Source organism: Papio anubis, unplaced genomic scaffold, assembly GCF_008728515.1.
Source record: "Papio anubis isolate 15944 unplaced genomic scaffold, Panubis1.0 scaffold375, whole genome shotgun sequence".
Taxonomy (NCBI): domain Eukaryota; kingdom Metazoa; phylum Chordata; class Mammalia; order Primates; family Cercopithecidae; genus Papio; species Papio anubis.
In genome coordinates, this window is record NW_022163902.1 from 39,560 (window position 1) to 51,602 (window position 12,043).

The 12,043-nt window shown below is 46.0% G+C and overlaps 1 protein-coding gene across 3 annotated transcripts in view; it reads left to right on the forward strand.

Annotated features, from left to right (window-relative positions):
• The first annotated feature begins 3,636 nt into the window (after nt 1-3,636).
• The window catches only part of LOC101005351 (mediator of RNA polymerase II transcription subunit 1), a 38,778-nt gene continuing 30,371 nt past the window's right edge, over nt 3,637-12,043 (forward strand). Inside the window, exons 1-2 of one of the 3 annotated variants that reach the window (XM_031662072.1) lie at nt 3,637-3,895; nt 7,873-7,979. In XM_031662072.1, the coding sequence (XP_031517932.1) occupies nt 3,871-3,895; nt 7,873-7,979 (132 nt within the window). In that variant the 5' untranslated portion in view covers nt 3,637-3,870. Of the gene's footprint in view, nt 3,896-7,871; nt 7,980-12,043 lie in introns of those variants that run through there. The other 2 variants (XM_031662074.1, XM_031662073.1) reach the window with 2 other exon arrangements.

Sequence of the window (12,043 nt, forward strand, 5' to 3'; positions counted from 1 at the left end):
ATACTTTGCGGGTATGCCCAGTCGAACACCCTTTTCATTTCTACATCCTAAACTAGTACTTTCATTGAATGCACTTCTCCTCTTTCTTTTCATTTCTTTTTCTTTCTTTCTCTCTCTCTTTCTTTCTTTCTCTAACCCTCCCTCCTTCCCTTTTTCTTTCTTTTCTTTTTGAGACGGAGTCTCTCGCTTCTGTCACCGGCTGGATGGCCTGATCTCTAGGCCCTGATCGATTATGATTCTTCCTGACCATGATTTTGAGTGATCGAAGTGATTGATGATCTTCGATCTGATCCATGATCTGTTCTCCTGATGCATTTGTTTTCTGCGGCGGGTGGTAAGGTGGGTATTCATCCCTTTCTTTCCTTTCTTTTCTTCTTATAATCTCCCTAACATGGTATTCTCTTTTTGGTGAATAGTAAAATTCCGCACCAGAAAAATCTGTATCTAAATTTTTTTGAGTATGAGTCTTGCTCGGTAGCCCGTGCTGGAGTGCAGGGTCGGATCTCAGCTCACTGCAAAGCTCAGCCTCCCTGGCTTACTGATTCTCCTGCCTCAGCCTCCCTGAGTAGCTGGGACTACAGGCGCCCGCCACCTCGCCCGGCTAGTTTTTTGTATTTTTAGTAGAGACGGGGTTTCACGGTGTTAGCCAGGATGGTCTCGATCTCCTGACCTCGTGATCCGCCCGTCTCGGCCTCCCAAAGTGCTGGGATTACAGGCTTGAGCCACCGCGCCCGTCCTGTATCTAAATTTTTAAATACAATATCTACTGTAAACTGCAGGTATTGATCCAATAACTGGTGAGAATAGTGCTTTTGTAAAATAAGGGTTGCTTAATTCTACAGAAAAACTTTGAACTCAGAAATTCCAGGACTGCTCCATTTGCTTTATTTGCATAACCTTCAAGGGCAGAGAGTCAGGGCAACTCTGTGAACCCCAAGTGATCAGTCAGGCGGTGGCAATACTTTGCCTGTAAATGTACTAAAACAAGTCAGAAAGTTTCTGTTTATGCTGTGCACAAGAAGAGACATTTAACTAAAGTTTCAATAGCTCTTTTTCCCCACAAACCAATTTGTTAGTTTAGATTTTAGATTTAAAGAGTCCTTTGGGCCGGACACGGTGGCTCATGCCTGTAATCCTAACACTTGGGGAGGCCGGCGTGGGTGGATTGCCTGAGCTCAGGAGTTCGAGACCAGCCTGGGCAACATGGTGAAACTCTGTCTCTACTAAAATACAAAAAAATTAGCCAGGTGTAGCGGTGTACACCTGTAGTCTCAGCTACTTGGGAGGCTGAGGCAGAATTGCTTGAACCTGGGAGGCAGGGGTTGCAGTGAGCTGAGATTATGCCACTGCACTCCAGCCCAGATGACAGAGCGAGACTCTGTCACCAAAAAAAAAAAAAAAAAAAAGAGTCCTTTGGATTTTCCTTCAAAGCTTAGTCACTTACGATTTGCCCACTGTACCCATTTTGCCATATATAAATACTGTTCCTATATGTACCTTGAATACTTTTCTTGTTTAATGACATTGCTTTTTTTTTTTTGAGACAGAGTCTTGCTCTTGTTGTCCAGACTGAAGTGCAATGGCACGATCTTGGCTCACTGCAACCTCCACCTCCCGGATTGAAGCGATTCTCCTGCCTCAGCCTCCCCAGTAGCTGGGATTACAGGCATGTGTCACCACACTGGGCTAATTTTTTGTATTTTTAGTAGAGATGGGGTTGCACCATTTTGGCCAGGCTGGTCTCGACCTCCTGACCTCAAGTGCCTGCCTCAGCCTCCCAAAGGACATTGCTCTGTTATCTTCTAGAGTAGAACATTTCCAATGGTGTGTTTCATCTGCATTTTCAGATGACAAATAACTTCTCATTCAATTGTGTAACCAGAAGTTAGTAAAGCTTATTTATAAGCTTCATAAAGTTAAAAATGTACTAGCAACACTTAGTACAGACATTTATTTTTTATTTGTATAAAGAGTTTCCATGAGAAAGTGTAGTTGGGTATCTGGCAGTGGTACTTAGGGCATAATAATTAATGAAAAAAATTTGAGCCCCTGTGATTACAGTGACCAATCATATTTTCAGAACTCTAAATAAGATTAGCCTATCAAAGGCTAGGGTTGTGTTTTTATGGTTGTTTATTTGTCTGAGACAGCGTCTTGCTCTACCACTCAGGCTGGAGTGCAGTAGCATGATCTCGGCTCACTGCAACCTCTGCCTCCGGGATTTAAGCGATTCTCCTGCTTCAGCCTCCTGAGTAGCTCTGTGCCTGGTCGTGTTTTCATGTTTGTATTACCAGCTCCAAATATACACACATTAGGACTCCACAGATGCTTACTAAGTGAAGAACACTTAGTTTGAGGATAGCAAATTATACAGTTTTTTCTTTTTTTTTTTGAGACAGAGTCTCACTCTGTCACCCAGGCTAGAGTGCAGTGACACGATCTCTGCTCACTGCAATTTACGCTTCATGGGTTCAAGTGATCCTCCTGCCTCAGCCTCCTGAATAGCTGGGATTACAGGAGCGCACCACCGGGCTAATTTTTGTATTTTTCGTAGAGACGGAGATTCACCATGTTAGCCAGGCTGGTCTCAAACTCCTGACCTCAGATGATCCACCTGCCTCGGCCTCCCAAAGTGTGGGGATTACAGGCGTGAGCCACTGCGGCCAGCCAGAAATAGTTTTGAAACGAAAAAAATGAGAAAAGGGGAATGAACTGTGCTAGTCTCGCTTTGAACATCATGTTACAATGCGCCACTATCTTTTTTTTTTTTTTTGAGACGGAGTCTCGCTCTGTCGCCTAGGCTGGAGTTCAGTGTCACGATCTCCGCTCACTGCAAGCTCCGCCTCCCGGGTTCACGCCATTCTCCTGCCTCAGCCTCCCGAGTAGCTGGGACTACAGGCACCTGCCACCACGCCCGGCTAATTTTTTTGTATTTTTGGTAGAGACGGGGTTTCACCGTGTTAGCCAGGATGGTCTCGATCTCCTGACCTCGTGATCCGCCTGCCTCGGCCTCCCAAAGTGCTGGGATTACAGGCGTGACCCACCGCGCCCGGCCGCGCCACTGTCTTTCTTAGGATGTAATTACTGCATCTAGTATCTCAGGTTAAACTTATTTTTCATAAGACATTTCTGATACCGATACCCTTTGAAATGCTAGTCTTGGCCGGGTGACTAGCCAAGGCGAAACCCCGTCTCTACTAAAAATACAAAAATTAGCCGGGCGTGGTGGCGGGTGCCTGTAATCCCAGCTACTAGGGAGGCTGAGGCAGGAGAATCGCTTGAACCCGGGAGACGGAGGTTGCAGTGAGCCGAGATCGTGCCATTGCACTCCGGTCTGGGCGACAAGAGCAAGGCTCCGTGTCAAAAAAAAAAAAAAAAAAAAGAAAAGCCAGTCTTTAAGTACAGGGACATGTTAATTAATCAGTTAATTTGCGAGTTAACTGCTAAAATAAAATAAACAAAAAAATGCCGGTTTCCGAAGGGGAGCTGAAAGCTACCTGCCGGCAGGTTTAACATACAGCGGCTTGAGGCCTGAGACAACTCAGATCAAAGAAGACAGGGCTGAAAGAAATCTCGCGAGGCCCACGCATCGACCAATATTCGCGAGATTTCGATGCCCTGTCCTTTTCCTCTTTCTGGCAGGACCACGGTTTATCTCGCGAATTTTGGGAAGTTCCGTTGGGGAAGATGGCGGCGGCCTCCAGCACCCTTCTCTTCTTGCCGCCGGGGACTTCAGACTGATCCTTCCCGCGAAGAGTAGGGACTGCTGGTGCCCTGCGTCCTGGGATCCCGAGCCAACTTGTTTCCCCCGTTAGTGGTGGGGAAGGGCTTATCCTTTTGTGGCAGATCCAGTCTCTCCCCGCCTTCAGGATGAAAGCTCAGGGGGAAACCGAGGGTAAGTGACTGAGGGGGAAAGGAGGGGGCGGGACACAACTGGGGGAGCCAGTTTGTGAGAGAAGGTTCTTGCAGATGTCCCATGGGGGCCACTTGAGGGGCACAGAGTCCGGGAGAGGGAATGTGTATGAGTTTTAGATTGTCACTATACCCTCCTTGATGACTATAGAGCTTCGACTTTGGGGTGATGGGGACTCTCAACTTCTGTGAAGATTTCATGCTCGACTAGGGCACTTTTGGCCTAAAGTGGTGCGAGACGGGGCTAGTGAATACAAAACCAGCTTACATCTCCTTCCAGAAGAGACGCCTGAATAAATTTAGGGCTGTGTGTAAACGTACTGGAGACTATTTTGGCATGAATGAAATGATTAATTCCTTGTATTTATTAGCAGCCAGCGGCTCCCTACAATGTCAAGTGTTCAGATCCTGTACTGTTGTGTATTTTTAAACTGTGCTGAATTTCATTCTTTTATTGACCGAACTAATAACTGCAGAAAAACAACTTTCCTGGGGAACTTTACTAAGATTTTCTAAAGTTCCACACTCCGGCTTAGATGCTTCCTTGGCATTTTGGGCATAGTTCTGTTGATACAGTGAGCTGTGTTATTGTTTGTTTATCTCCAGTTTACTCCGAGCTTTGCAGATTAGGGTCCTTGCCTGATTCATTTTTATATAGTTTCTGGAACGTAATAGTCGCTCAAAAAATGTTGGAGCATCGAAGTGCAGATATTTATCAGCAGGTTTCTCAAGAAAAACAAGGAGTGTGTTTTGGAGGAGAGGTCGAAAGGTGAGGCCCCGCGGGAGCAGTGACTCACATCTGTAATCCCAGCGCTTTGGGAGGCTGAGGCTGGAGGATCCCTTGAGCCCAGGAGTTCGAGACCTGCCTGGGCAACATAGTGAGCCCTGCCTCTACAAAAAAATGAAAAATTGCCGGGCGCCGTGGCTCACGCCTGTAATCCCAGCACTTTGGGAAGTCGAGGCGGGTGGATCACCTGAGGTCGGGAGATTGAGACCAGCCTGACCAACATGGAGAAACCCTGGCTCTACTAAAAACACAAAATTAGCTGGCTGTGGTGGCGTATGTCTGTAATCCCAGCTACTTGGGAGGCTGAGGTGGGAGGATCACTTGAACCCAGGAGGTGGAGGTTGTGGTGAGCCAAGATTGTGCCATTGCACTCCTGCCTGGGCAACAAGAGGGAAACTTCCTCTCAAAAAAAAAAAAAAAAAAAAAAAAAAAAATTGGCTGGGCGTGGTGGCTCACTCCTGTAATCCCAGCACTTTGGGAGACCAAGGTGGCAGATCACCTGAGGTCAGGAGTTCAAGACCAGCCTGACCAACATGGTGAAACCCTGTCTCTACTAAAAATACAAAATTAGCCAGGCATGGTGGCATGCCTGCAATCCCAGCTACTTGGGAGACTGAGGCAGGAGAATCACTCAAACCCAGGAGGTGGAGGTTGCAGTGAGCCAAGGTGGTGCCACTGGACTCCAGTCTGGGCAATGAGAGCAAAACTCCATCTCAAAAATATAAATAAATTAATTAAAAATAAATAAATAAATAAAATAAAAAATAAAAAATTAGGGCCAGGTAGTGAGTCAAGGATGTAGTCCCAGCACTTTGGGAGACCGAAGCAGGCAGATCACTTGAGCTCACAAGTTGGAGACCAGCCTGGACAACCTGGCAAAAGCCTGTCTCTACAACAAATATAAAAATTAACTAGGCATGGTGGCACAAGCCAGTAGTCCCAGCTACTTGGGAGGCTGAGGTGGGAGGATTACCTGAATCCTGTAGGTCAAGGCTCCAGTGAGCCAGAATTGTGCCACTGCACTCCAACCTGGGCGACAGAGCGAGACCCTGTTTCAAGGAAAAATTAGCTATAGCCCCAGCTACTCTGAAGGCTGAGCTGGGAGGATCACTTGATCCTGGAGCATGGGAGGTCGAGGCTACAGTAGACCTTGATTGTGCCAATGCACTTAAGCCGGGGCTGCAGAGTGATGCTCTGTCTTAAAAAAAAAAAAAAAAGAAAAAATGTACTTCTCAGGTGCAAGGGGAGAAGGGTAAAAATGGAAACTTTGTGAAGTAGGAGTTTTTGTCTAGTTTGTTCACTGCTGTCTTTTTAGCAATTTCATTTATTCTTTTTATTTTTTAAAAAAATTTTCCTCTCTAACCCAGTTCAATAACTTCTTTTTGACACAATGTCTCCATCTGTTGCTCAGGATGGAGTAAGTGGTGTGATCAAGGCCCATCTCTGAAGCTTCGACCTCCCAGGCTAAGGTGATCCTTCTGCCTCAGCCTCCAGAGTAGCTGGGAACTGACTATAGGCACATGCCAGGAGGCTTGGCTAATTTTTTTCTTTTTCTTTTTTTTTGAGACAGAGTTTTGCTCTTGCTAATGCTGGAGTGCAATAGTGTGATCTCGGCTCACTGCAGCCTTTGCCTTCTGGATTCAAGCTATTCTCCTGCCTTAGCCTCCCAAGTAGCTGGGATTACAGGCATGCACCACCATACCAGGCTAATTTTGTATTTTCAGTAGAGACAGGGTTTGGCCGGGTGTGGTGTCTCAGGCCTGTAATCCCAGCACTTTGGTAGGCTGAGGTGGGTGGATCATCTGAGGTCAGGAGTTCGAGAGCAGCTTGGCCAACATGGTGAAACCCCGTCTGTACTAAAAATACAAAAATTAGCTGGGTGTGGTGGTACATGCCTGTAATTCCAGCTACTAGGGAGGCTGAGGCAGGGGAATTGCTTGAACTCGGGAGGCGGAGGTTGCAGTGAGCCAAGATTGCACCACTGTACTCCAGCCTAGGTGACAGAGCAAAACTCCATTTCAAAAAAAAAAAAAAGGTAGAGATAGGGTTTCACCATGTTGACCACGGTGGTCTCAAGCTCTTGACTTAGGTAATCTGCTTGCTTCGGCTTTTTAAAATGCTGGGGTTACAGGTGTGAGCCACTGTGCTTGGCCTGACAATTTTTTTTTTTTTTTTAAAGTAGTGACGAGATCTTGTTATGTTGCCCAAGCTGTAGTTGAACTCCCCAGCTTAAGTATTCTCCCATGTTGGCCTCCCAAAGTGCTAGCGAGGATTACAGGTGTGAGCCACAGTGTCTGGCCTCCCCAGCACTTTTACTAGTGCTTGAGGTCGGGTGTGGTGGCTCACACCTGTAATCCCAGCAGTTTGGGAGGCCGAGTGGACGGATCACCTGAGGTCGGGAGTTCGAGACCAGCCTGACCAATGTGGTAAAACCCCATCTCTACTAAAAATACAAAATTAGCTTGGTGTAGTGGTGCGTGCCTGTAATCCCAGCTACTTGGGAGGCTGAGGCAGGAGTACTGCTTGAACCTGGGAGGAGGTGGAGGTTGCAGTGAGCCGAGATCGCGCCATTGCATTCCAGCCTGTGCATCAAGAGTGAAACTTCGTCTCAAAAAAAAAAAAAGTTTGGATAGAAAACAGTCCAGCTGTATGGTATTCCTTTTTTTTTTTTTTTTTTTTTTAGAGACGGAGTCTTGCTCTGTCGCCCAGGCTGGAGTGCAGTGGCCGGATCTCAGCTCACTGCAAGCTCCGCCTCCCGGGTTCCCGCCATTCTCCTGCCTCAGCCTCCCGAGTAGCTGGGACTACAGGCGCCTGCCACCGCGCCCGGCTAGTTTTTTGTATTTTTTAGTAGAGACGGGGTTTCACTGTGTTAGCCAGGATGGTCTCGATCTCCTGACCTCGTGATCCGCCCGTCTCGGCCTCCCAAAGTGCTGGGATTACAGGCTTGAGCCACCGCGCCCGGCCTGTATGGTATTCCTTACATCAGACCTATAATTTGTGTGTCATCTTGCCATTAAAAATGTCTTCTTTGGATATTTTGAAGTAAAATGATTTTGGAAAATATTTTAACTGAATTCTTACTGAGATGAAGTGTGGGAATTTATTTTGCAAGGAAAACTGTGGATAGTCTTGATAGAACAGTTACTGATGACATTTTCTGATTTGAATCGCAGAGTCGGAAAAGCTGAGTAAGATGAGTTCTCTCCTGGAACGGCTCCATGCAAAATTTAACCAAAATAGACCTTGGAGTGAAACCATTAAGCTTGTGCGTCAAGTCATGGTAAGGATTGTGGTGAAGTGGGTAAAGTGTTTTGCGTAGATAATTATTCTTAATACGCTAAGTTCCTCATGTAAATGTATTCATACTATCTTCATAAAACATCTGAATACATGGTGGTTTCAACTTTAGGAGTCTTATTGTATCTATACTACAGGTTGAGTATCCCTTATCTGAAATGCTTGGGCCCAGAAGTGTTTCAGATTTTGGAATATTTGCAAATACATAGTGAGATATCTTGGGGGATGGGACCCAAGTCTAAACACAGAATTTATGTTTCATAAACACCTTATAGATATAGCCTGAAGGTAATTTTATATATATATTTTGAGGCGGAGTCTCGCTCTGTCACCCAGGCTGGAGTGCAGTGGCCAGATCTCAGCTCACTGCAAGCTCCACCTCCCGGGTTTACGCCATTCTCCTGCCTCAGCCTCCGGAGTAGCTGGGACTACAGGCGCCCGCCACCTCGCCCGGCTAGTTTTTTTGTATTTCTTAGTAGAGACGGGGTTTCACCGTGTTAGCCAGGATGGTCTCGATCTCCTGACCTCGTGATCCGCCCGTCTCGGCCTCCCAAAGTGCTGGGATTACAGGATTGAGCCACCGCGCCCGGCCTATACAATATATTTAATAATATATTTAATACTTTTGTGCATGAAACAAAGTTTTTTTATTTTTTCTTTTTTTATTTTGAGACGGAGTTTCACTCTTGTTGCCCAGGCTGGAGTGTAATGGACCGATCTTGGCTCACTACAACCTCTGCCTCCCAGGTTCAAGTGATTCTTCTGCCTCAGCCTCCTGAATAGCTGGGATTACAGGCATGGGCCATCACACCTGGCTAATTTTTATGTTTTTAGTAGAGATGGGGTTTTTCCTTGTCGGTCAGGCTGGTCTTCAACTCCTGACCTCAGGTGATCCACCTGCCTTGGCCTCCCGAAGTGCTGGGATTACAGGTGTGAGCAACCATGCCCAGCCGTTTTGACTGCGTTTTGACCATGACCCTGTTATATGAGGTCAGGTGTGAAATCTTTGATGGCATCATTGTGAATGCTAAAAAGGTTTTGGATTTTGGAGCATTACAGATTTTTGATTTTCTAATTAGGTCTGCCCAGCCTGTACTAGAAGAGTTTTTGATTCATTCTTTTTTTTGAGATCAGGTCTTACTTTGTCATCTAGGCTCAAGTGCAGTGGCATGATCATGGCTCACTGTAGCTTTGACTTCCCAGGCTTAGGTGGTTCTCCCACCTCAGCCTCCCAGTATCTGGGACAACAGGTGCATGTAACCATGCCTGGCTAGTTTTTTTGTTTTTTTTTTCTTTGAGATGGAGTCTCACTCTGTGGCCAGTCTGGAGTGCAATAGTGTGATCTCGGCTCACCGCAACCTCTGCCTCTCGGGTTCTAGTGATTCCCCTGCTTCAACCTCCCAAGTAGCTAGGACTAGAGGTGCACGCCACCATGCCTGGCTAATTTTTTGTATTTTAGTAGAGATGGGGTTTCACCACGTTGGCCAGGATGGTCTCCATCTCCTGACCTCGTGATCTGCCTGCCTTGGCCTCCCAAAGTCCTGGGATTACAGACGTGCGCCACTGTGCCCGGCTGTACAGCTAGTTTTTTACATTTTTTGTAGAAATAGGTTTTTTTTTTCTTTTTTTTTTTTTTTGAGATTGAGTCTTGCTCTGTCCCCCCGGGCTGGAGTGCAGTGGTGTGATCTCGGCTCACTACAAGTTCCGCCTCCTGGGTTCACACCATTCTCCTGCCTCGGCCTCCTGAGTAGCTGGAACTACAGGTGCCCGCTGCCACACCCAGCTAATTTTTTGTATTTTTAGTACAGACAGAGTTTCAGCGTGTTAGCCAGGATGGTCTTGATCTCCTGACCTCGTAATCTGCTGGTCTTGGCCTCTCAAAGTGTTGGGATTACAGGCGTCAGCCACTGCTCCCAGTCAGAAATAGGTTTTTACCATGTGGCCCAGGCTGGTCTCAAACTTGTGGGCTCAAGTGATCCACCCACCTTGGCCTCCCAAAGTGTTATGATTATAGTGTGAGCCACCATGCCTGGCGGATTAATTTTTTTTTTTTTTTTTAAGATGGAGTCTCCGTCTGTCGCCCAGGCTGGAGTGCAGTGGCAGGATCTTGGCTCACTGCATCCTCTGTCTCCTGGGTTCAAGTGATTCTGTACAGCTACTCAGGAGGCTGGGGCTCCCGCCACCATGCCCAGCTAATTTTTGTATTTTTAGTGGAGGTGGGGTTTCACCGTGTTAGCCAGGCTGGTCTCGAACTCCTGACCTTGTGATCCACCCACTTCAGCCTCTCAAAGTGCTGTGATTACAGGTGTGAGCCACTGCGCCTGGCCCAAGTTGTCATTTTTATTCCTTAAGGCAACCAAATTCTAGCTTGAAATATGTTCTGTAAATGATACTGTCATTAGAGAGACATTGTGAGATAGAAGAATTCCAGGTGGCTATTAAGGCCCTCTGTTTGGGTACCACTATCTTGGTTTGGTCACCATGACTTTCCATGTCTACTTGTCAGTTTTGCAGATTCAGAAACCTAATTTTATGGGTATGTTAAGGTTTTATAGAGTTTTCGTGGCCGGGCGTGGTGGTTCACACGTGTAATCCCAGCACTTTGGGTGGCCGAGGTGAGTGAATCACCTGAGGTCAGGAGTTCGAGACCAGCCTGACCAACAAGGTGAAACCCTGTCTCTACTAAAAAGACAAAATTAGCCAGTTGTGGTGGCAGGTGCCTGTAGTCCCAGCTACTTGGGAGGCTGAGACAGGAGAATTGCTTGAACCCAGGAGGTGGAGGTTGCAGTGAGCGGAGATCACGCTACTGCACTCCAGCCTGGGCATCAGAGCGAGACTCCATCTCATAAAACAACAAAAAAAAGAGTTTTCAACAACTGACATACTATATGCTTATTTATTAATTTATAACAAAACGTTTAGTTTTCCAGTTTTCATAATACTGGTATTCATTGACCAGAGCACCTCTTCTCCTGTCAAGAATCAAGAGATTTCAGATTATTAATAAATTACTTTGTTTTGTAAGGGAGAATTAGAGCAGTGAGATAGATTTATTTGCAACATGGAAAAGCCTGGAAAACTATCCTTATACCAGAAAATTGTTCACATTTTTAGGGAATGGAATGTTTTTCAGAGGGAAACTTCTTCACTGGATAGCATTAGGAAAACTGGACTAAGTTTTTTGTTCTTTGGAAGTCCCTTTTCTGGACTGCATGTTCTGTGTCTTTTCTGTTTCTTTTTTTTTTTTTTTTTTCCCAAGACAGATTCTCGCTCTGTTGCCAGGCTGGAGTGCAGTGGCACGATCTCAGCTCACTGCAACCTCTGCCTCCCAGGTTCAAGCGATTCTCCTGCTTCAGCCTCTTGAGTAGCTGGCACTTCAGGCATGCGCCACCACACCCGGATAATTTTTGTATTTTTGGTAGAGACGGAGTTTCACCATGTTGACCAGGATGGTCTCGATCTCTTGACCTCATGACCTCATGATCCACCTGCCTTGGCCTCCCAAAGTGCTAGGATTGCAGGCGTGAGCCACCGCACCCAGCCTACATGTTCTATTTTTTAGAGTCAATCTCATTTTCCTAAAATTTGGTTGTGTTTCTCAGATTACATGCAAATCACCTTGTTAAATTTGTACACTACCAAATCTCCTGAGCCATCTTATTTAACTGTTTATATCTTAGCATATAGTCACTTCCACAGGAGGCAGATCTCATCTATTACATTTTGATTCTTCCTAATATTTCTGTAAAGGTTTTCTTGTTTTAGATGTGGAAATATGTTTTTCCTTTTCTTTTTTGTTTTTAACTAAATAGAAACAGGATCTCTCTATCTCGCCTTGGCTGGTCTCGAACTCCTGGACTCAAGTGATTATTCAGCTTTGGCCTCCCAGTGTGCTAGAATTACAGGCATGAGCCTGTGCCTGGCTGAGGAATACCTTTTTCTACACTCATGTATATGGATTTTTCTTCCTTTGGATGGATGGACAGAGTAACACTTGTAGATCAGTGTTACTCTATATAGTCTACAAAGTCTGTAGCCTATTTTGAG